The sequence below is a fragment of the Spermophilus citellus genome (genome assembly GCF_964194105.1).
Source record: "Spermophilus citellus genome assembly, chromosome: 3".
Classification (NCBI taxonomy): Eukaryota; Metazoa; Chordata; class Mammalia; order Rodentia; family Sciuridae; genus Spermophilus; species Spermophilus citellus.
In genome coordinates, this window is record NC_138184.1 from 150,817,539 (window position 1) to 150,844,211 (window position 26,673).

The window sequence follows — 26,673 nt, forward strand, 5'->3', positions numbered from 1 at the left end:
AAATTTAAACAGATCAATTTTAAACAATGAAATTGAAGATGCCATCAAAAGCCTACCAAGAAAAAGAAGCCCAGGATCGGATAGATTCTCATCTGAGTTTTGCCAGACCTTCAAAAAAGAACTAACACCAATATGCCTCAAATTATTTCATGAAATAGTAAAAGAATGGAACCCTTCATTCTATGAAGCTAGTATCACCCTGATACCAAAACTAGGTAAAGACACATCAAGGAAAGAAAACTTCAGACCAATATTCCTGATGAGCATTCTTAATTAAATACTGGCAAATCACATATGAAAACATTAAAAAGTGCAGCAAGATCAAGTAGGGTTCTTCCCAGGGATGCAAGATTTATTCAACATAAGGAAATAAATAAACATAAACATCAATAGACTTAAAGACAAGAATCACATGATTATGTCAATGGATGCAGAAAAATCATTTGACAAAATACAGCATCCATTCATATTTAAAACACTAGAAAAACTAGGAGTAGTAGGAACATACTTCAACATTATAAAAGCTATATATGATAACCTTAAGGCCAACATCATTCTAAATGTAGAAAAATTGAAAGCATTCCCTCTAAAAACTTGAGTAAAACAGGGATGATCTCTTTCACCACTTCTAATCACCATAATCCTTGAAACTCTAGAAAGAGCAATGAGAAAAAAAAAAGACATTACAGGAACATGAATAGGAAAAGAAGAGCTCAAACTGTCCCTATTTGCCAATGACAAGATTCTATATTTAGAAGACAATAACTCTACCAGAAAGCTTCTAGGACTCATAAATGAATTCAGGAAAGTATCAGGGTATAAAATCAACAACCATAAATCAGTTGCATTCCTATACACCAATGACAAGTCATCTAAAAGAGAAATCAGGATAACTATCCCATTCACAATATCCTTAAAAAAAGCAAAACAATACTGGGGAATCAATCTAACAAGAGAGGCGAAAGAACTTTACAAGAAAAACTACAAACTACTAAAGAAAGCAATTAAAGAAGACCTCAGAAAGTGAAATGATCTAGCACATTCTTGAATAGGCAGAATTAATATTGTCAAAAGGGCCATACTACCAAAAGCACTACATAGATTTAATGCAACCCCTGTTAAAATTCCAATGATATTCTTCATGGAAATAGAAAAAGCAGTCATGAAATTCATTCAGAAAAACAAGAGACCCAGAATAGCCAAAGCAATCCCTAGGGAGAAAATTGAAGCAGGAGGAATCACAACAGTAGACATTAAATTAAGTATAGAGCTATAGTAATCATAGTAACAAAAATGGCACGGTATTGGCACAAACACAGATATGAAGACCAATGGAACAGTATAGAAGACACAGAGACACACCCACATAAATACAGTTATCCCACATGAAATAAAGACATCATAAACATATGTGGGAGAATAGGTAGCCTCTTCAGCAAATGGTACTGGGAAAACTGGAAATCCATACATCATAGAATGAATTTGAACCCCTATCTCTCATCCTGCTCAAAACTCAACTCAAAGTGGATCAAGGACCTAGGCATTAGACCAGAGACCCTGCATTTACTGACAGAAAAAAAATATACCCAACCTTTAATCATGTCAGTTTAGAAAACAACTTCCTCAAAGAGACTCCTAAAGCACAAGAAGAAATATCAAGAATGAATAAATGGAATGGTAGCAAGTGAAAAAGTTCCTTCTCAGCAAAGGAAACAATCAAGAATGTGAACAGAGAGCCTATAGAATGGGAGAAAATCTTTACTACCTGCCCCTCAGGTAAAGCATTAATGTCCAGGATATATAAAGAACTCAAAAAATTTAACACCAAAAGAACAAACAAAACAATCAATAAATGGGCACAATAACTGAACAGACACTTCACAGAAGAAGAAATACAGTCAATCAACAAATATATGAAAAAATGTTCAACATCTCTAGCAATTAGAGAAATGCAAATCAAAACTACTCTAAGATTTTATCTCACTCCAGTCAGAATGACACTCTGTTTTAATGGAAGAAAAAATAGGCCCTAATCTTTATCACGTGGGGCTAGGCCCCAACTTCCTTAATAAAATACCTATAGCACAAGAATTAATACCAAGAATCAACAAATGGGATGGATCCAAACTAAATTTTTTTTTTTCAGCAAAAGAAATAATATGTGAGGTGAACAGGGAGCCTACATCCTGGGAACAAATTTTTACCCCTCACACATCAGATAGAGCTCTAGTCTCTAGGATATATAAAGAGCTCAACAAGATAAGCACCAAAAAAAAAAAAAACAAATAATCCAATCAATAAATGGACCAAGGACCTGAATAGACACTTCTCAGAAGAGGATATACAATCAATCAACAAATATATGAAAAAATGCTCTTCATCTCTAGCAACCAGAGAAATGCAAATTAAAACTACGCTAAGATACCATCTCACTCCAGTAAGAGTGGCAGCCATTATGAAGACAAACAACAACAAGTGCTGGCGAGTATGTGGGGGGAAAAAGGTACACTCATACAATGCTGGTGGGACTGCAAATTGGTGTAGACAATTTGGAAAGCAGTATGGAGATTTCTTGGAAAGCTGGGAATGAAGCCACCATTTGACCCAAAGGACCTAAAAACAGCATACTACAGGGACACAGTCACATCAATGTTTATAGCAGCACAATTCACAATAGCTAAAATGTGGAGCCAACCTAGATGTCCTTCAGTGAAAGAATGGATAAAAAAATGTGGCATTTATACACAATGGAATATTACTCAGCAATAAAAAAGAATAAGATAATGGCATTTGCAGGGAAATAGATGGCATTAGAGCAGATTATGCTAAGTGAATTAGCCAATCCTCCCCCTGCCTCCCACCCCCGGAAAAGAAAAAAAAAAACAAATGCCAAATGTCTTCTCTGAGATAAGGGGAGGCAACTCAAAATGAGGTTGGGAAGGAGAGTAGGAGAGAAAGATTACCTCTAGATAAGGAATAGGGGTGGGAGGGAAAGTGAGGGAGAAGGGGAATAGCATGGATGGTGGAAGGAGACTCTCATCATTATACAAAATACATGTATGAAGATGTGAATTTGGTGTCAACATACCTTATATACAATCAAAGATATGATAAATTGTAGTATAAAGGTGTATTAAGAATTTTAATGCAAAAAAGATGATAATAATAAGAGAGCTCATGTATAATGGCATAATTTGTCGAGAACATACTTTATAGACAGAATTACGAAAAATGGTGTTGTGAATGGATAATTATGATTGTAATACATTCCACTATTGTCATGTATGTAAGAAATAAAAATTAAAATTAAAATTAAACAAACGAGGGAGCTCTAAAAAAAAGAATATAAGCAACAATAAATATTGGGAAAGATGTGGGGAAAAAGGCAAACTCATACACTGATGGTGGGATTGCAAATTGGTGCCAGCACTATGGGAAGCAGTATGGAGATTCCTTAGAAAACTTGGATTAACACCATCATTTGATCCAGTTATCCCACTCCTTGGCTTATACCCAAAGGATTTAAAAGCAGCATACTACAGTATTGTAGCCACATCAATGTTCATAATAGTTCAATTCACAATAGCCAAGGTGTGGAACCAACATAGGTATCTTTCAACTGATGAATGGATAAAGAAAATGTGACATATATACACAATGCAATATTACTTGGCCTTAAAGAAGAATGAAATTATGGCATGTGTTGGTGAATGAATGAAACTGGAGAATATTGTGCTAAGTGAAATAAGCCAGTCCTAATAAACCATATCTTTCTGATATGTGAAATCTAACCCACAACAAAGGAGGTTGGGGAGGGGAAGAATAGAAGTCCATTGGATTACACAAAGGGGAGTGAAGGGAAGGGAGGGGGAGATGGGTATAGGAAAGACTATAGAATTAATTGGACATAACTTTTCTATTCTTGTATATGATACATGATCAGGGTAATTCCACATCATGTATAACCACAAGAATAGGTTCCTACTTAGAACAAGTTATGTACCATGTTGTACAACGTGCCAAAATGCACTATACTGTCATGTATATATAAAAAGAACAAATAATAATTTTAAAAAAAGTTTTCTGATACAGTTGTTCTGACCCATAGGAAAATGGTATGCAGGGAGAACTTTCTGGGAGGGCTATTTCCTACATTAATAAACCATGTGACATAGAGGAGTCCTCTCCAGTTTTATAGATTGTATATTCAATATATAATTGTATATATATTGTAACACTGTTGTTATTGTGAAAGTTAAAACAAAATAGATTTAAACTATTTTCATTTTACATCTATAAATAAGTTATGTGTGCACAAAATTGTATAAATACATATACACACACAGACATCTATTCAGTAGAAAATTAATGCACCCCATGGAAGGAAGGATGGTAGAAATTGAAATGAAAATTTGCAGACATCTTTCCTGTACATTTACTTAATAAATCTGCTATTTCTGTTGCTGCTACCTGTCCTAAAATCACTATTAAACCAGTTTTAATACTGACCATATTAAAGTACTGCAAAATGTAAGCAGCATTTACTATATTTGAAAAAATTATGACACTCTTGCTATGGATGTGAAAAGAATAAAGTGTAGCTTTAGTTGCACACTAACACTTTTTTGTAGAATTTAAGGACAGCTTACCCATTTCTCTGGAAATTTTCTTGCATCTCTTCAGTTCTTTGATAATTTGCCATCTTATCTACAATTTAGTTGTTCTGAAATAAAATATTGTCAAATGTAGCATGACCATGGGAATTTTTTTCTCTTGGTTGATATACAACATTCTTAACATCCCTACCAGTTTCTGAAAAAGCAAGCTGCTCAGAATTAAGACCTACCTACACTTTCACTCTAACCCATGTTTCTGGTTAGGCAGTTTCCTCTAGTTAGGTATATCTCTAAAAGAATTGAAATTATTCATTGAAATTTTAATTTCTTCACTTCATTCTTGGTTTAGATTCGAGTTAATAAAATTTTTGGCATGGGAATAAAAGGATAAAAATGAAAATGAAAACTATGTGGTTTTCTAGGATGTTGTATTGTACTCCTCTTCTGCCACTGATTTGATTGTAATTGACAAAATACTTGCAGCTACCTCTGATTTAGTTTTCTCTATAAAATAATAAAGTGATGTTGTAAGTTTCTGTTAACTAGCAGATTGAGGAAGTAGAGCTTTCTTGTTCATCAAGTATAAGCAAGTTAAAAATTCTCATGATACGTGGGTAGTTACAAACCAGAATAATTTGAAAATCCATTATCATTAAAACTGTATTATGCATAATACATTCATCCTTTGGATGATACTTCAGGATATTGGTTTATATTAGAATCACCATTATGTTCAGACATTATTAGTTTGTTGTGAATATATACAAATGTCTATGACTTGACTTCACTTGTTAGGCCATATATTACCCTATGCTGAGATGATTCTAAAGATGTGGATTTCAGTTTTCAAGAACTAAACTTCTTAATGAAGGATTTCAGTGGATCAGAAATGCTTTCAGCGCCCAGAATGAAGGCATGATACAAATAATTACCCATCAGTTTATTCTTGCTTTTTTGGAAGGAAGTACTTCTTATTACTATTTGATATTATACCATCTCAGTAATTTGACATATATGTAAGAAAAGTGAAAAAATAGAGAAGTCATAAAACAATTGGTAAATATCAATCATTTGCATCTTATAGGAATTAACAATGCTACAATACAACATAAATTTATAAAAAGAAATCAAAACAAGACTTACCTTGGAAAGTGCATGATCTTTTTTTCATTTACATCAAGTCATGTATAGTTTTTCTTTCAACAAAGAACCAACTGTACTTCTGTAACAGTGGTTTACCAAACTTGGTTTCTGATCACACCAGTGTCATATCTGATTATAACCACTGATGAGTTACCTCGTGAAGCACACCGTGTTCTTCACATCATACTGAACTTGGGAAACAACACCAGCAAAGAAAATGCATTGAACCATATAAACATTCTTTTTTGCAAAAATTGGTAGTGTCTTTATAGCTAGTTTTCTATTGTTCAGTCCCATAAAATCTTTTTGGTTAGCTGACTTAGTAATTAAGATGGGTAAAATAAATGCCTTTAATAGGTCAATGGGACATTTGCACAGCAAATATTTATTGAGAAATACTTTCTGCAAGGCACTGATTCTACTGCTTCATTACTGTTCTCTGGAAAAAAAATCATCTTTCTCTGATTTACTTTTGTTGTTTTCCTACATCTATAACACATTCTGCTTTGTATTACAGATCCTACTTGCCTATATTTCTTCACTTCTTGAATTGAGAAAGTATTGAGTTATATGATATACCAATTATTAGTTTATAGCAATTAAAAGTTATGTTTCTTTTTCTTAAGGAACTTACATCTTATTTTTCTTCTCTATGCTACAGTCTTACTATTCAGTATGGTCTCAGGGTCACCTGTATAGTCATTATACCGGTCATTACTAGAAATGCAAGATTTTTTTTTAAAAAAGTATCTTAAATTTGTCAAAATGTTTATAATATGAAACTTAAGAGTTTTAATCATTTTAAGTCCAAAATGCAGTGGCATTAAGTTCAAACACAAAGTTGTGCAGCCATTACAACTATTCATGTCCAGAATTTACACCATTCCAAGGTGAAATTCTGTATCCACTAAACAGTAATTTCTCATTCCAGTTTCAGCCTTTGTAACCTTTATCATATTTTCTGTCCCTACAAATTTGACTATTTTAGGTACCTCATGTAACTGGAGTTATACAATATTTGTCCTTTTGTGTCTTTTTTTACTTCACATTTTCAAAGGTTCAGCCACTCATCACAATTTAATTCTTTGCTAAGGCTGAATTCTATTCTCTCTCTCTCTCTCTCTCTCTCTCTCTCTCTCTCTCTCTCTGTGTATGTATGTATGTATATATATATATATGACATTTTTGTATATCCATTAACCTATTGTTAGATGTTTCTACTTTTGGGAAATGGTGAATAGTGCTGCAGTGAATATTGGTATATAAGTATCTGAGTAATATTTAATTCTTGTTATATATCTATAAGTAGAATCACTATATCATTTGGTTGTTCTAAGTTTTTTTTTTTTGGTACCAGAGATTGAACTCAGGAGCACTTGACCACTGAGCCACTTTCCCAGCCCTATTTTGTATTTTATTTAGAGACATGATCTCACTAAGTTACTTAGCACCTCGCTTTTGCTGAGGCTAGTTTTGAACTCAAGATTCTCCTACCTCAGCCTCCCAAGCTTCTGGGATTAGGCATGCACCACCACGCCCAGCTTCACCATTCAGTTTTGTACTGCAGCTGCACCATTTTATATGCTCATGGCCAACAAGAAGGGTTTCAAAATCTCCATAAATTAACAATTTTTATTTTCTGGTTAATTGATAGCAGTAATCCTAGTAGGTGTGAAGTGCTATCTCATTGTGACTGTGATTCACATTTTCATAATAAGTAGTGACTTTGGGCATCTTTTACATGCTTATTGACCATTTAAATGCTTTATTTGAAGAAATGTCTATTCAAGTCCACTGCCTATTTTTAATTGTGTTTTATTTTGTAGTTGAATTTTAGAAGTTTTTTTTTTTAATGTATTCTGGATATTAATCTCTTATCTCAGAGGTGAGATAAGGGATTAATACAATTTTTTTTCCTGTTTTATGGGTTGCCTCTTCATTCTCTAGAAAGTGTCCACTGATGCACAGAAGTTTTCATTTTGAGGGAAAAATGTAACTTTTTTTGCAGTTTATATTTTGGATGTCTTATTTCAGAAGTCATTTCTTAATTCCCTAGTGTTATTTTAAGTGCTTGATAGTTTTCACATTTATGATTAGGGTTTTTTAGAATTTACATTTTAATTTATTTATTAGTGCATATTGATACAAATGAATGGGTTTTGTTGTGATATATACTTTGATTGTGTTCACCCTCCCTAACACTCTCTCATACCACCCTCCCATGTCCCAACTCCTTCCCCCTCCCTAAATACTCCCCTTCTATTTTCATGTAATTTTTCTTTTTTTTCTTTCCACATTGGAGAGTAAATATGTGAGACTTGTCTGTGTTTGGCTCAAAAACCTAAAAATAGAATTACTATAGATCCAGGATCCAGCTTTTCCCTGCTTGGTTCTATCCCAGAATGAACAAAAGTCAGATACCTGCATACCAATGTTTACTGCAGCACTCTTCACAATAGCTAAGTTATGGAACCAGCCTAGAATCCCATCAGTGGATGAGTGGATAAAGAAAATGTGATATATATATATATATATATATATATATATATATATATATATATACACACACACACACACACACACACACACACACACACACACATACATACATACATACATACACAATGGAGTACTATTCATCCCTAAAGAGGAATGAAATTATGTCCTTTGCAGGAAAATAGATGGACCTGGAGAATATCATGTAAGGTGAAATAAGGCAAACTCAAGAAGACAAATCTGATTAGGCTTTTGATCCATTTTGATTTGATATTTATATAGGGTATAATGTAAGGGTACAACTTCATTCTTTTTTGTGTAAATATCCAGTTTTTACCATTATTATTGGTTGACTAGACTATCTTTTCTCCACTGTGTTGTCTTGGCTTCCATATTAAATGTCATTTACCATATGTGGAAGAATGTATTTCAGTACTCTCTAATCTGTTCATTTGGCTGGTCTGCCCTAATGCCCATACCATATTGTTCTGATTACCACAGCTTTGTATTGAGTCGGAAATCATAAAGTTTGAGTTCTTCGATTTTGTTCTTTTACCAAATTTCTTTGTTTATTCTTATGGCTCCTCTGAGATTCCATATGAATTTTAGGATAGATTTTTACATTTAAGACAAAAGAAAAAAAAGTCACTTGAGCCAGGTGTGGTGGTACATGCCTGTAATCTCAGTGGCTCGGGAGTTTGGGATAGGAGGATGGCATTCAAGGCCAGCCTGGATAACTTAATGAGATCCTCACTCAAAATAGAAAATAAAAAGGATTGGAGGCATAGCTTAGTGGTAAAACACCCTAGGGTTCAATTCAAGTATCCCCCCCTCTCCCTTACACACACACACACACATACACAATGTCATTGGGATTTTGACAGAGATTCCATTGGATCATAGACCTCTTTTGGTAATATTAGTATCTTAACAATATTAAGTCTTCAGTCCATGAACATAGGAAGGCTTTCCATTTATTTCTTGTCTTTAATTTCTTTCATCAGTGTTTTCAGTGTGCAAGTGTTTGCCTTCTTTGTGAATTTTATTCCTTTTGATGTTATTATAAATGGACTTTACCCCTTAGTTTATTTTCCTAATCTTTCATTGTTATTGTTTAGAGAGGCAACTGATTTTTACTTGTTAATTTTCTATCCTGCAACTCTGACGACATTTGTTCATTAGTGCTAACAGTTGTGTGTCTGCATTTTTCTGTAGGATTTTCTGAATATAATGTTGTCTGTGAAGAGAGATAGTTTTACATATTTTTCCAATTTTCATACTTTTAATTTCTTTTTCTTGACCAAGTACTCTCATTTTCAATCTCAAACACTATGTTGAGTAGCAGAGCTGAGATGGCATCTTTTTTTGGTTACTAATCTTAAGGCTAAATCTTTACATTTTTAGTGAGATATTTGCTATAAGTTTTTCATATTCTTTCATATTTTTCCTTTTGTACATAGTTGAGGATATTTTTAAATCAAGAAATTTTGTTAAATGTTGTCAAATGTCCTTTCTCATCAATTGATATGATCACTTTTTCTATCAGTGTGGTTTATCACATTGATTTTCATTTGTTGAACTATATCTGTAATCTTATAATTAAATTCCACCTGGTAGTGGTATTTAATCATGTTAATATGTTGCTTATGGTTTGCTACTATTCCATTGAGCATTTTTGCATAAATATATTGTCCAAATGACTTGAGATGAGCAATATTTATTTATTGGCCCATGATTTTAGAGGTTTAAGTTGAGTCTGTGGTAAGGCAAGGTATGGTGGGGCATACCTGTAATAGTAGCAGCTTGGGAGACTGAGGAAGAAGGATCACGAGATAAAAGCCTCATCAAAATCGAGGCACTAAGCAACACAGTGAGACTGTATCTCTAAATAAAATACAAAAAAAGTCTGAGGTCTCCCAGAGAGGGAGAGATACTGCCTCCAGACTACTTTCAAGTTCAAGATATTAAGACTAGTATTTCCAGACTTCTAGCCTTCAAACTAGTTTCAACTTGTCAGCCACCACAATTATATGAACCAGTTCTTTAAAATACCACCCCTTTCACATTCTATTGATTATGTTTCTCTAAAGAAACTTAACTAATATACCTGGCAAGAAATGAAATAATGAGATGAATAGTACAAAGAGTGACTATTCTAGCTTCTGAGAACACTGAGCAAGAACATTAAGACCTAAAATGGTTTTGCCTACAGATGAGGATGGCCCTCACATTAATCCTTGAAGGATGGTTAAGGTTTCAAGAAGTGGAAATTCGGGGCTGGGGATGTGGCTCAAGCGGTAGCGTGCTCGCCTGGCATGCGTGAGGCCCGGGTTCGATCCTCAGCACCACATACCAACAAAGATGTTGTGTCCGCCGAGAACTAAGAAAAAAATATTAAAAAAAAAGAAGTGGAAATTCATGGAAGAGGAACAGAGGCATAGTTTCAGGAATGCAAAGTGAATTATCTCACAGCAGAAGAATGAGCTTCATCTGTTTTGAGTGAACAGTTCATGCAGAAACAGATGAATTAAGATTGTAGAAAGCATTGAACCAGTTTTTAGAGCAACTATTATAATTTCTGAGAATGAGAGGGATAGAGCCATTGGTATTTGATATAATTAACCTGATGTTAGTGGCAGACTGAAGAACAAGAGGAAAGATAGGATTCAAGTAGACTCATTATGGTCTAGTTTAATAGCAGTGAGATGGACATATCTGAGAGAGATTTTAAGGGAAGGCTGACAGGATAGATTTAGAGGGCAAGAAAGAATGAAAGGTAAAAAGTTCAGTGATTAAACTTTAGAAACTTGGAATAACAGAATAGCAAAGATAAAAGTGGGGAATTAGGAGAGAGAATTCATTTTGGGGAAAAGGTGACATTTGGTTGAAATATTCTAGTTTGGGTTGATATTAACGTCAAGGTGAAAATATCTACTACGTAGATGGAAATGTGGCATTGATAATCAGGAAAATTGCCAATTTAGAGATATGCTTGCAGTGGTCATCTGTGCAGAAGGAAAAATCTGAACTTGTTTACTAATCTAATGCTATTATGTAAAGCACAGGGGAGTAATGTAACACATGGTTGAAGGTGTTACTTCCAGAGCAGCAGGAGAAGTTTCTGCATTAGGGGAGATATTCTCTGAACTGGCCTATATTGTAGCCACTGGGCATATGAGCCTATTAACCACTAGCAATGTGCCTTCCAAGAATTGAATATCTAGTTTTGTTTTTAAACTGACACAATAATTATGCATATTTATAGGATACAGTGTGATCCTTCAATATACGTATATAGCATAAAATGATCAAATCAGGATAATTAGCATTTTGTTGTGTTGGGAACCTTCAAAAACTTCTCTTCTACTTATTTTGAAATATGTAATAAATTGTTGAAAACTGGAGTGACTCACTTTAATGTACTATAAAACATTATAGATCTTGTTCTTCCTATCTAACTATATTTTGGTACCTATCATCCACCCTGTCTTCCCCATCTCCTTCCTACCCTTCCTAGCCTTTACAGATCACTATTCTATTCTCTTCTTCTGTAAGAGTAAACTTTTTAGCTTCCACAGATGTGGTACTTGTTTTTGAATTTTATATAACATTGATTTAATTTCTATCTTTATTGATATATAATTGACAAACACAATTGTGTAAGTTTAAGATATACAACAAGATGATTTGACACACACACACACACACATATACACACACACATTATGAAATGATCACCACAATTATGTTAGTTAACACATCCGTCACTTGACATAGTTACCTTTTATGTATGTGTGTGTCTTGAGAATACTTAAGATCCACTCTCTTAGCAAATAGAAAATACGGTAGGACTTATTCATCTTATAACTGAGAGTTTGTACAGGTTGACCAACCTCATTCCCTTTCCTCCACTTTCCAGTCCTTGGCAGCCACCATTCTGCTCTGCTTTTCTGAGTTTGATGTTTTTAGGTTCTACATATAAGTGAAATAATTTAACTTAAGATAGTGCCCTTAGGGTTCCTCTACATCAACACATACCACAATTTCTCTGCCCATTCATCTGTTGACACACACTTAGGTTGTTTCCATATCTTGGCTATTATGAACAATGCTGCCATGAACATGGGAGTACAGAGTCTTCTTGTATAGAGATACTGCGTTAGTTTCCTTTGGATGTATTCCCAGAAGAGGGGTTTCTGGATCACACAGTTGTTCTATTTTTAATTTTTTCTTAATTTGAATTATTTTATTTAGAAATTTTAACTAATATATGAAAATTGTACATATTTTGGGAGTGCCAATGTGAGGTTTTAAGATACACACACACACACACACACACACACACATTGTGTAATGTTCAAATCAGGGTAAACATATTTTCTATTTCCTCAAACACTATCATCTCTTTATGGTGAAAATATTCATAATCCTATGTTCTAGCTTTAAAAAATATCTAATGTAAAATTGTTATCTATAGTTACCCTTCTGTGTAACAGAATACCAGAATTTCTTGTTCTTCTCTAAATACAACATTGTATTCACTGACCATCCTCCTATCCCCTGCCCTTGCCAGTCTTTGGTGACCACCATTCTACTACTATGAGTTTATTTTTTTCAGATTCCATATGTGAAGACATGAGGTTTTTGGCTTTCTGCATCTGGTTTGTTTTATTGAGCATAATGTTCTCCAAATTCATCCATGTTGTTGCAAATGATAGAATTTCCTTCTTTAAAAGCTGAACAGCATTTCACTATTCATTTATACATTTTTTAATTAATTCATCTATTGATGAACATTCAGGTTGATTCCTTATTTTGGCTATTGTGAATAATGCTGTAATGATTGTGGGGGGTGTAGATATCTTCTTGACATACTAATTTAAAGTCCTTACAATATATACCCAGTGGTGAGATTGCTGAATCATATGGTAGGTAGTTCTGTTTTTAGTGTTTTGAAGAACCTCCATACTGGAACTTTGATGGGGCAAAGGAGAGGGTGGGGTGGGAAGGGGCATGGGGGCAGGAAAGATGGTGGAATGAGATGCATTACATTATTCTAGGTACATGTATGATGGCACACATGGTGCAAAGCTACATCATGCACAACAAGAGAAATGAAAAGTTGTGCTGCAATTGTGTACAATGAATCAAAATGCATTCTGCTCTCATATATACCTAATTAAAATAAATAAATAAATTAATTAAAAAAAGGAAATTCCATACTGATTCCCATAAAGGTCGTACTAATTTAGACTCTGACCAACCTTTATCCAGTTTCCTATTATTAACATCTAACATCAGGGCAATTGATTTGGAGTATAAACTTATTCCTGCATTTCTAAAATAAATTGTTCATGGTCAAAATATTTATTCTTTTTATATATGGCTATGTTAGATTTTCTATTATTTTGTTTATAATTTTTGCTAATGAAAGAGATTTATGTGTCTTTTTCTTGTAAGGTTTTTGTCAAATTATAGTGGTTTCACAAAAGAATTGGGAATTGTTCACTGTTTCATTGAAAAAGTTTAAAGAAACTTCTTGAAATAGATTATAGAAAAGCAGAGCAATCTTTCTTAAATATTGGGAAGAATGTATTAATAAAGCCCTGTTGGTCTGGACTTGTTTTGTGGAAGTTTCAATTATGGAATATAGCTCTTCAATAACATTGGCTATTTCAATTTTTTTTTCTTCTTGTGTCAATTTTGGTGAGTTGCATTTCAAAAGAAATTTGTGCATTTCTTCCAAATTTTCAACTTTATTACCTAAAATTATTGGTAATAACCATTTTTATCTTTTTAATGTATGAAGGACACATTCTATCTCTAACATTGATGACTTATTGTCTCTTTTTCTGTCTCAATTAGGAGTGCTTTTTAAGCAAAGTCTATTTGATTTTTAATGAGTCCACTTTCGTCTTTACCATCTTTTACCTGTTTCATTATTTTTTTCTTTTCCTTTTCTCTCTTCTACTTTCATTAGATTGTATTCTAATTTTTCAGGAGGAAAAATTAAATATTTTTTGTATCAGTTCCTTTGAAATATCGTGTACACTGTATATTACAAAATACATCTATTTTAATTCTATTATTTACTGAGTTTTGGGAAAAGCATGCATCTCCATATTGTCACCACATTTAAGATATGGAGCACTTTTATCAATCCTAGAACTCCTCTTGTGATTTTTTTCCAGTCAGTCCCTTTCACCCTTAGCGCTAGACAACTGCTGCCCTGCTTTTTATAATAATATACAGGGTGATATTTTAATAATTTCATATAGGAGGGAGACCAAGATGTTGGAATACAGGAGGTCACTTTCTTGGCTTCTCTATGGCATGAAACCAAGAAAGCAGATAGGCACCTCTGAGTAAGGTATAAAAAGGAGGAGACTTTACTGGGAATTAATACTGGACATTAAAAACATATCCAGCACTGAAGAAATTGAATAAAATAAAATAATGAATAAATCCCCTGCCTCACTGCCACTACCACCAGCGCCAGCCACAGCATAGCCCCAGGAGCAAAGTAGAGGGATAAGAGAATCAAAGGAACCAACCTTTTTAGGACACCTGAGGTGTGTCTGGGTATGGAGAGATCAGAGATCAACTTTTTCTGAGGCTGGCATTGAACTCAGGGTCCTCCTGCCTCAGCTTCCCTGACCACTAGGATTACAGGTGTGTGCCCCTGTGCCCGGCTAGTGTGTATTCTCTTTTTACCTTGCAGTTTTGCTCACTATGTTGATGCATGTATTAGTGGTCCATTCCTTTCTATCGATGAATAATATCCCTTTATGTAAAACATTACTGAACTTTGTTTAATCATCTATTATTGAACATTTGGGTTATTTCTATTTTTTCCTATTATAAATAAAAGCTACTCTGAATGTTTTTGTATAATTTTTTTGGGGGGGCACTTCTGGGTATTGAAACCAGCACTTTACCACTAAGCTATATCTCTAGTCCCTTTTACCTTTTTATTTTGAAACAGGGTCTTGCTAAGTTACTGAGGTTTCCTCAAATTTGCGATTCTCTGTCCTCAGGCTCCTGGGTCTCTGTGATTGCAATCATGTGCAGTTCCTGTACACCTTTTCTTTTTATTACATTGTGTTCTTTTTTTCCTTTTCTTTTTAGATCAACACATACTTATAGACATTTATGAGGAACCGTGGGATGTTTTGATTCATATATATATTAGATAATGATCTAGCCACTTTAATTAGCATATTTTCCCCTTAAATTTTGTCATTTCTTTACAGTAAGTACATTTGAATTCCTCTCTTCTCTTTTGACATATATAGTGAATTATTTCACCATTTTGTCCCATAGAACTCTTGAATTTATTCTCCCTGTCTAGTAAAGTTGTACCCACTGATTATTGTCTCACTGTCTTCCCCCCTACACTCCACACCCCACTCTCCCCTATCTCTGGGAACCACTATTCTACTTCTAATTTCTCTGATATGAAATTTTTAGATTCTATGTATGATTGAGGTCTTATAGTGTTTCTCTTTCTGTACCTGGTTTATTTCACTCAATATCCTGTAGGTTTATCCAAATTGTTACAAATGGCAGAATTTCAAGTTTTTCATGGCTGAGTAGTATTCCATTGTATATATGCAGCAGATTTTCTTTATCCATTTGTCCACTGATGAACAATTAGATTGATTCCATATCTTGGCTTTTGTGAGTAGTACCACAATGAACATGGCAGTACAGGTTGAGTGCACATTTTCATTTCTCATGGGTAAATACTGAGAAGAAGTTACCAAAGTGTTTTCAAAGTAGTTGTACCATTTTAAGGTCAGTTAAAATCTGTTATTGGAACAGAGAAGGCTGAAGTAGTGATGATTATGAAGCACAGTGATTCTCAATACAAAGCATTTAAATGATTCAAAAGGGCTCAAATGAATTAGAGTATAAATAGAAAATAGAGTATAAATAGAGAACAGGTTACTTTAGCCACATTGATTTACAAAAATTGTTAAAAATAATTGTTACATAATTAGAAAGATAAAATATAATAATAACAGATATTTTATTTTGTATAGACTCATTGGTTAAATGATAGTAAACTATCTCACCATAATAAAAAAATACTTGATTTTAAATTGTTAAACTGTATTTGCACCATGAGTGTTCATTCAAGAAAAAAATTCTATTTGGAATTTTTCACAATTATGAGAAATACTTAAGAGCAGAGTATAAGTTTGCTACTTCAAATATTCCAGAGGATGAAAACATCCCCAATTATATACATTTTCAGACACAATAGCAAATATAAAAACTATGAAGAAGAGGAGAAAATATCAGAGTAACTATTTTTCTCTTCCACTTATCTCAGATAAATGTCTATTTAAGACAGAGATGTACTGCAGTGACTATAGGAGCTATTATCAGCTGACAGTGTGTGGAAAATTGAGACTCTTCATTCTATTTTAGAATTTTAACTTTTTCTACCATTTCAGTAAGAGTATATAGATATGCTTTCATATAGAAAGTTATCTTTATGATCTGATATTCAGTACAATATCAATTTTATTCCATGTGTTTATGTGCTGTGTTCAAAACACCTCTGAAATCATGGGAGCATAGAGGAATAAAAGGTTTTAAAAGAGTCTGTGCCAGGCTTGGTGGCCCATACCTGTAATCTCAGTAAGTTGGGAGGCTGAGGCAAGAGCATAGCAAGCTGGAAGCCAGCGTGGACAACTTAAAGAGACTTTATCTCAACATGAAAAATAATCAGGGGTTGGGGGGTTGTTGGTTCAGTGGTAGAGCGCTTACCTAGCATGTGTGAGGCACTGGGTTTGATCCTCATCAACACATAAAATAAATAATAAAATGAAACAAAGGTAGTGTGTCCGTCTACAACTAAGAAAAAAAATAAGAAAAGAATATAAGATTATGTATAAGAATATAAGAAAAAGAACCAGGTTTGGGGATGTAGCTCAGTGACAAAGTGCCCTGGGTTCAACCACCAGTTCCAAAAAGGGAAAAAAAGTGTTTGTGAGAAAGTTTCTTTTAGTGACACTGTAATCTTGTCACCAGTTCATGGGCCACACTGTCAACCAAATTCTCAGCAGGCTTTACTTACCACATTTCCCCAGAATTCTAACCCTGGTCTCTCTCAAAATCCATGGGAATAGAATGGTCAGTTTACTTTGATTTGAGCCTAAATGAACTCTTTAAAGAATCTCTTTAAAGCAGTCCATTAAAAATCCTCCCACCCTGGAAGTTTTCTGCCAAGACTAACTCAAAACCACAGAAGATGAGGGTTGGTTCCAAAGTGGAACCTGTGTGGGCCTTGAACTCAGCAAAAAGCCATCTTTAACTGAAACTCAGAATGCTAAACATAAGAACACAAACTAATTTTCCATACCCATGAGAATTTGGGAAAAAACCATGAAAGTACAAGGGAACTGCCCAAATGAAAATTAAAAAAAAAAAAATTTTCAAGTGAAATGAAAGAATCTCAGTGATCTCTAGAGAAGGGTTGGGTCTTGGACAGGGCAGAAATCTGACCCTGCCATGGAGTCATTTTGTGATCTGGGCTTAGCTACATAGTCTCTTCATGTTTACTCTGTTTCCTAATAAAGTAAGCAATTATGTTGGTGACTAATCCTTTATCCATTAGCTATATGTTTATATTAGGAAAAAGTTCACTGCTTTACTCTTATTAGAGTTAGCACTGGTAATAACGGCTCCCACTATGAGCACTTAGACTGTGCACTGTGAAAAAAATTTATGAAATTTTCAATAAATATTTAATAAAGTGATTAATCACTGATTCATTAGCCCCATTTTTTTTTTTTTTTTTTACAGGCAATTGAGACTTAGAGGATACAAGTGACTTTGCCTAGTTAACACAGCCATTAAAACAGCGGAGCCAAAGTCGTTTATTCTAAAATCTGAGCTCTTTGCCACTGTGATCCACTGCCTTTCTACAAACTTGAAACTCACCACAAACTCCTAAATTTAAGGGAGCATTCTAGGGGCACACAATCCTTGATTTCAAAGGCAGAGGAAACACTCGCCCTTCCAGCTGCTTTGAGGTTTTGTTATTCCCACTGAGTTTGTGGCCAAAGGCTCATGGTCACAGGCTGAGGCTGAACCTCATTGTAAATTAGAACAATGTCCTGTATCATCTACCTCAAAGGAATATTGTGAGATTGTAACGAAATGATGTGTGTGAAAGAGCTCTGGAAACTGTATAGCAATTTCTTCACAAATGTAACACATCAAGGGGTTTCCCCAGCCCCACCCCATCCCTTACTAATAGTACAGGGACCCTTACTGTTTCCTTGGACTGGGCTAAGTACATCACATAGACCTGTTCATTCAATTGTCTTCATGATTTCATGAAGTGGCAAGTAGCCCCATCTTAAAGATGAGGAACTGGATTCCAGTTTTTAATTTACCCTAACTTGGGTAGTCAGTATGTAACCAAGCTGAACTTTTATCCGTGTATATCTGAATGGAAAGAGGGGTCATTAATCACAGATGGATAAACAGCTATAGAAATATAGATATTTAAGTGTGTGTCTATATGTAAATGTCAGTATACATGTATACTATATACATATGTATTTAAAATTCATTTCATCAGCCCAAGGTTTAGAGAAGGCTGCTACTGAAGTAGGAGCTACTTTAGGGCTAGAATCTGTGAGTCTTTAAGAATAGGTCAAATTGGCCTGTTGTTTCTTTATCTGTGTTATTAATTTGTAGCTTTATCAAGATGCATGAAAAAATATTAATTTCTTGAGTCCTTGTCAGACTATTGAAACAAAATCTCTGGAGAGTTTGTCCACAGATACGTATTTAAAAAACAAGTTCTGGGGCTGAGGCTGTGGTTCAGTGGTAGAGTGCTTGCCTCGCATGTGTGAGGCCCTGCGTTTGATCCTCAGCACCACAATAAAATAAATAAAAATATTTTTAAAAGTCTTTGGAAAAAAAGAATCCCATGAAACCCATCTCAAAGATTCTATTTTTAAAAATTAAATAAATAAAAACAAGTTCTGCAAGTGATTTTATTGAAATCAGAACTTAAAATCCATTGCTAAAGGTAGTAGGCACTCTGCCTCTAAACATGAATTTTTCTATTGTCATTAAAGTTTCTCTTATACTCAGAGGAAAAAATATAACTTTTCAGGGACTGTGATGTTTTTTATTTCATAAAATGAATTGTGAAGAATTACATTAATATAGCTATAGTGTGTAAAATCTCCTAGCCAGCCAGGCATTCATAGACATATTTTTGTACACTCGGAGGTCACCAACTTTATTCTCAATTAAACAATTAAAAGAAAAGTTATAATTGGTCACAAAATTAATTTCATCCAGGTAAGGAAACATTAGCTAGTTACATGCAGGGGTCCTTTGCTTGTGAATAGAGTCTTCTGTAAATAAATTTTGAGGTTGAACCATTGAATCTACCTGAGCAATTAAGCAAGTTTTTAGAAGCAAAACGCTTCCTATTTGAGTTTCTGAAATAATTTCTAATATATAAGAGGGAAAGTTACTGTTCCTTAGCTGATTGACATATTTTGTCTGTATTTAAAACATTATAGAGATGTCTGCACACCATGGATTAAACTTTGATTATTACTAAGTCTTTCCACAAGAATATGAAAGTGGTTCATTTTAAAAAAGTCTCAATGGAGTTTTTTCCTCCTCTCCTGAAGAGCTACTTAAAGAAAGATGTATTTTGTCTTGAGGATACCTTTCAATGTTGTAAAAAAAATATTAGAGTAGTAATATACTTACTAATAGAAACTATTGTTTTACTAAGTAAATAATAGGATTAGGGGATATTTTAAAATGAACCCAGTATTTATTATAAGTAGGTATGGTAAGGGACACAGACACAAAATGACTGTCATGAATACAGAAGTTTATACTCAAAGATCTTTAGAAATAGAGCTATGCTAGGAAGCTGCGTGGTTAGTTAAAGGCAGAGGAAATGCAGAAAACTTAGACAAGAACCTTTATTGTGGTTTCCTTAAGAAAGGACTTAAAAACAGCATACTACAGGGACATAGCCATATCAATGTTTATAGCAGCACAATTCAAAAAAGCTAAACTGTGGAACCAACCTAGATGCCCTTCAATAGATGAATGGATAAAAAAAATGTGGCATATATACACAATGGAATATTACTCAGCAATAAAAGGGAATAAAATCATGGCACTTACAGGTAAATGGATGGAGTCAGAGAAGATAGTGCTAAGTGAAGTTAGCCAATCCCAAAAAAACAAATGACGAATGTTTTCTGATATAAGGAGGCTGATTCATAGTGGGATAGGGAGAGGGAGCCTGGGGGGAATAGATAGACAAACTCTAGGTAGGGCAGAGGGGTGGGAGGGGAAGGGAGGAGGCAGGGGGTTATAAATGATGGTGGGATGTGATGAACATCATTATCCAAGTACATGTATGAAGACATGGATTGGTGTGAATATGCTTTGTATACAACCAGAGATATGAAAAATTGTGCTCTATATGTGCAATAAGAATCGTAACGCATTCCGCTGTCATATATAAATAAAAAAGAAAAGAAAGCAAGGCAAGACAGGCAGGGTAATCAGGTGTAGGAATGGCTAATCTGAACAATTTCAGTGGGCTCTGAGGTATAGGATTGTTTCTAGAGGTCTGGCACCTGGCCCTGGGTGATTAGGGAAGGGGAATAAGGTTAGCACCTGGTTAAGAAGGTGGTTAAGCACATGGGCTTTGGAGTGCCTGGCTTGAATACAAAGCTGTGTTTCCTGAGGAGTGAGTTGTTTCCAATCTCTGGGAATTAGCCTACCCTGGTAAAGGCAGTCCCTTCAGTGTCAGCAAGTTCCCAAGATGTCAAAGCCGCAGTTTAGGGCAGGCCCAAGTTGCTATTAGTTAAGCTCCCTGACCAAGATTTCTAGCCAGCTATGTTTTTAGTACATAGTGAAAGTCATAAACACCCTGATTCAGCAAATGTATTCAAAGTCATAAACATTTGCTTGTGAGCAGGTGCCTAATTATGTAACCTATTGACAATGTGCCTGCTTTGTTTGGCCTGCATATAAAAAGGCCTAAGGAAAGACTCAGGAGGCTGCTGCTGCCTCTGAATAAAGTCTGTCTACTATCCCAACTGTGACTCTCATCTTCTTTCACGTTTTGGTATCCTGAACCTGTTTCCCAGGAACTGAGCCCCTACAGGACACTCAGAAAATACAAAAACTAAAAATATAGCTAATACAGGGGAAGTTTTATTTTTTTTTATTACTATCACTAAAAAACAAGGCACAAGCTTGCATAAGTTTGACTTTTTGCATGTGTAGATGTGGTTTCTTACATACCAGCTCTATTCTGATGTAAGATGTTAATGTTCCATCACTTCTCTAAGAGTTAAAGAGCATTCTAAAATAGCAGCTTTAAATACTTAACAGACTCGATATTATCATGACACTTTTAATGTTGAGGGAGAAAGCATTAAACTCTGTATCAACATTTGGCATCCAAGTCCATGTGGTCTGAAATTCTGTGTGAGTGGCCAAAGAGAAGTGTAACTGCTTTTCCTCCCTGGAGCACCAACCACTGGAATGGCTTGAGTCAGGGATGGAGGAACCTAAGTGTCAATCCGAACAAGAGCTGCATCTCAACGTTTGCCAATGTAGTCCTGGGGATGAGGGTTTAGCTGAGGTTTTGTTGCTTTCTTGGTGAAAGAGATACATTTGCACACAGATCTAAAGCTGTCTGAAGAACTCCTGAGAAAAGATGGCTGGGTAGGGTAAGGAGTGATCACAGGGTAAGGAGTGATCCTTTCTCCAGACACTGGAGGGGCAGTCACAGAATGCCTAGAAGGAAAGTTCTTTGAGCACAGAATTACCTCATTTTCCAAATGGCCTCATCGGGTCAGATCAGTGGTTTTCCATTTAGCTTCCTGAAATACCTAGGGAGATTTTATGTCTTTTTGGAAGTCTGGCTTCTAGAACCGCAGAAGCTTTTGTGAGTGACTGGAAGGCTTCAAGATGAAGGGTAGTGGTGGTATGGCAAGGAATGTTTTAGCATTGGTAGTCTATACAAGGTTTCCAGCCTAGCTTACCCTTCAACTTTTTAATATTTTAAACAACAACAAGGAAATTGAGTATTCCGGAGGAGAGTGTATTAGCTAGGACTTTTGAAGCTCGTAAGTGACAGAATTTCAATGAAGGCTTGCTTAAGTAAAACACAAAATCTTAGAAGCCTGCTGGCTTTGGACACAGCCAGACGTGGAGACTGGAGTTACTCCTGTCCACGTCTCCCACTACCTGCTGGAGGATGCCAAGCTCTGGGGGGTGAAGGCACTTGCTGGAAGTCCTAAGGCACTCTTGGCATTGGGATGGCCTCCCCTACAGGTTCTTCTGGGCACACAACAGGGTAGGACTCTGATAGCTGACCAGAGGAGTTAAACACTTCTTGGTGGACCTTGGGATCCTGGAACTCAACCAGGGATCCCCAACTTCCACCTGCTTTTCAGTTAATAACTATTAATGGGTCATCTAATTTGTGGGATTCACTGAGGATATATATGGTACTGTGCAAAGGAGGGAAAGTGCCCCCAAGTTGCTCCAAGGCTCATAAAGACCACATTGGATATTAAAATGAAGAGAACGCATCTTGACCTTGGCGAAGAGCCAAAAGTGATTCTAAGGGCACAGAGTGGCTAGATGACCTTTCACGGCAGGCACTCCCTGAGCGTGGCAATGATGGTGGGAAGAGGATAATGTCTCTTGGCGCTAGTCTGCTCTCCCGGTGGAACTTTCCCCCTTTGTGAATGACCCTGACTTCTCAACTGTTAAAACACATTGGTGTTCACAAGCCCAATAAAGATCCCTGGGTTTTGTAAAGACATTCTCTTAACTAGTTTTTTTTTTTTTTGCTGTTTTATTTTGTTGTTATGAAATGGTCTATTTAACAGTTGATTAAAAAAATAACTCAGTTTATGAAAGGTCATTCATAGAAATTGATATTCTAATTTAATAACTCAATCCGTACTTCTACAGACTTTACAAAGAGTTTGGGGATAGGTGGGTGAAAATGATTCATAATTCAAAAACTGGCATTTTTCAGAAGCATTCTCTTGAGAGATGTGATGGATAATAGATGTGACCACAAGACAAGATGTGCCCGTACCTAACATGATGAATATCAACTACATGACTTTTTCAAAAAAAAAAAATCTTAGGAATGCTTATAATTAGTTTTAAGGAATTTTGAACCATGAAATTGTTATAGTCACCTCACATAGTCACCTCTCTAGGCTTTGGTTTGCTCATCAGCAAAATAAAGCCATTGCCTAGATGACCCTGGACACTTAAAATGCTGATTCTAGGTTGACTTCAGGGGTGTAATGGTGTGCAGTCTAGTTTATAGTCAGAAAATCACACTTTCTACTTGTTTATACATCACTTTAGGTTAGTAGTTCTCAACCAAGGATTATTTTGTCCTTCAGAGGACACTTGACAATGTCTGGAGGTGTTTTTTGTTGTTACGATTGGCAGGGGGAGAGTGTGGGAAGGTGGACCTAGTGGGAAGAATCCCCAGATGCTCTTTCATGTATCACAGGGCAGAACCCTACAAAAAAGAATTATCCAGCCCAATAATATCTAGGTTGGGGAGCCCTAATTTAGACAAATCACCTGAATTTTTATGTTGCTTGGCCTCTCTACTAGTTAAATGAGAGTATTGTTTGTTTCAGCTAGTAGATGAGCTGTGAATGCACAAGAAGTGACAAAGTATGGTGACATTTGTGGTTATCGATCCAGATTTTGCCTGTGCAGGGAGGACAGCAGAGAGGGAAGTCTGCAAGGGGGCAGAGTTGGCTGAGTCACAGCAATGGGGGTGAGGAGACAGTGACATATCGCCAACTGGGAGTTGTTGTGAAGAGTGAAATGCTGCTGACACTGTCATTACTATCATCCTTTTCTTTTCTCTTTTTCCTGTGACCTTGATGACAGACCTTCATGGAAAGCACAGGGGGCACTAATGTCTGGGCTGAGACCTTGAGCTTTAAAGATAGACAGATGGAAGTTTGAATCTCGCTTTTACCTCTTGGCTGTCTGTGACTTTACTTTACTGGAACTCGGCTCCTTCATCATTAATCTGGGTACAATATTCTACTTCATAAAGCTGTCCTGAGGACTCAAAATGGTATTTCACATTAAACACATGATCACAGAATAAACAGGAGCTTTGCTCATTACCATGTCATTGTTACCTGTGGTCTGTATGGTATAGTCGCTTTAAGCATCTTTGCCCTTTACTTTTCTATCACCTAACTCTTTCTCTAGCAGGACAAACTTTCATTATTACTCAAACAAGTTGAGCAAGTCAGTACCTGTTTTTTATTTTATTTTTCCCTTCTATTACAGCCAGTGAAATTTTCACTAGCTTCGGACATAGATAAGAAAGTTTCAAACAAAATTTCACAAGCGATGGAACAAAAATTCCTCCTTCTCTACAAAAAAGGGAAGTCGTTGGCTTTTGGCTGTAGAATGTCACTGCCCAAAAGGACTGTAGGGTTCAGGGATCCCCTACTTAGTTGTGAATCAGAATCTCTTGGGGAACTTTTTAAAATACAGAATCTGGAATATCATCCCAGCTCTGCTGAATCAGAAATCTTTAGGATGAGGCCCAGAACAGGCATTTTCTAAGAGATTTTTCGGTTGATGAGAGATGCGGTTATGTTTGAAGACCATTGACCAGAACTTTATCAGAGAGCCTCTTCAACCTGGAGAATTTAAAAAATACAGGCACAGGGTACTTCACAAGACTAAGGACAGGATCTCCTGGAGAGGTGGCCTAAGTCATCATAATTGACTCTACTGCAGACCTGAGCTGAGACTGGAGAGGTTGATTATCTCTGAGTCTTAAACTGAGAGATCCTAAATGATCTGCTTAAGTTCACAAAATATGGCATCTTTCATTATTTGTTCAAGATATTTGCTGCTCCTCCTGCCCTTATCTAGAGCCCCTCTCCGTGACCGGAGGGTATGTATTGTGCCATTGTCATCTGTGTAGCCCTGTAACTTGCGTTGTCTGCTCAGTATGTGTGCATCAGGCCTGTGTCACTGCCAAGCAAGAGGCATTAAGAGTTTCTCATCTGTCCATTAGTTTTATCTCATCATTGGACTAGCATGTCCCCAGTAGCAATTGCTTCTTCAGCCTGGATCCCAGAATGAAGAGGACTTGGACTTTAGCTGCAACCAACCGCCATGATCATTCATGTGAGCATAAGGTAGGCTCGTGTTGACTTATTAATCTCCTGAAATTTGCGTCTGGCTAAAACCTTGGATAATAAATGAAAATATGAGAGTCAGAATCCAGGTCTTCCCCCTCATGCCCTGCTTTTTCTATAATATCACTCATCAAGAGAGCAAGACCACTGAATTTGTCTTAGGTGGGGAGAGGATCATTATCTTATTGTTGGAGCTGATACTGGGGAAGGTGATTTCACTATACTCAGCTGAAATCTAGAATAAAGATCTCAAAATTTTTGTAGCCCCCAAATTATATTATTCTTTGACATTCTCATAGAATAATTATATTATTCTGTTAAAATGGTTCGTTACCTCTATTGTAGTGCTATTTGTGGAGTGATAGAGTTGAGACCCATCAATAACATTAATCTGTATCTAATATTCCTTCTATGAAAAGGAAGCTTGCTAAGTTCCAGGTTAAAAAGAAAAAAAAAAGGCAAACTTTGGAAACAAGCTCTTGATTTTGGATAAAACGTAAAAGATTCAGATGTTTTATAATATATACATTTTGAAAGGGTGACTGTGATTCACATTTAACCCACAGGGGGGCAACACAAATCAACACAGCACTTCACAGGTTTTCTTGTGTAAACTTGTTTACTATTTTTTCTTAGCCTTGTTTTCTTCTTCCTGAAATCTAGGTTTTTTGCATTTGAAAGCTCATTTTACAGCTGCTCTATAAAGATATTTGTAGTTTATTCCAGTTCTTCTAAACCCTTCCTTATTATTCACATTTTGAGGTCTACAGCAGGTTAGAATTCCTATTTCCTTTTCAGAGATTTTTTAGGTGGTTTCCCCAAACTCATTATTTTGCAGCATAAACATCTGAAACAAGGAGAGATAAGGTAATTTAAATTAGGAGCAGAAACAGTGACAATTCCAAGTCTAAAAACAAGGGGTTTCACCTTTTAAAACATCAGATGGGAAAGATGTGGTTAATTATCTCTAATAAAATGTAAAATAACAATAATAGCAATCTATATTGACGGCCTGCTCCAGGCCAGACTTTCATTGTACGGGTTCTATTCAATTCTTACCACAGCAGCCTGGGAAGCTGTATATCATCCTCACTGAAATGAGGATGAGAAAACCGAGCCCCAGAGATATTAGTCTATCATAAATTCCACGTGATGACTTTAGTGGGAAGAGCTGCCAT

General features: G+C 35.6%; 1 protein-coding gene across 1 annotated transcript in view; it reads right to left on the reverse strand.

Moving 5' to 3' along the window:
- Positions 1–4,702, reverse strand: part of ABCB5 (ATP binding cassette subfamily B member 5) — a gene marked incomplete at both ends in the record, with an annotated part of 141,448 nt that extends 136,746 nt beyond the window's left edge. Inside the window, one exon of the mRNA XM_081283287.1 lies at positions 4,650–4,702. Coding sequence (XP_081139413.1) covers positions 4,650–4,702 — 53 coding nt within the window. The remainder of the gene's footprint in view (positions 1–4,649) is intronic.
- Positions 4,703–26,673: the final 21,971 nt, after the last annotated feature.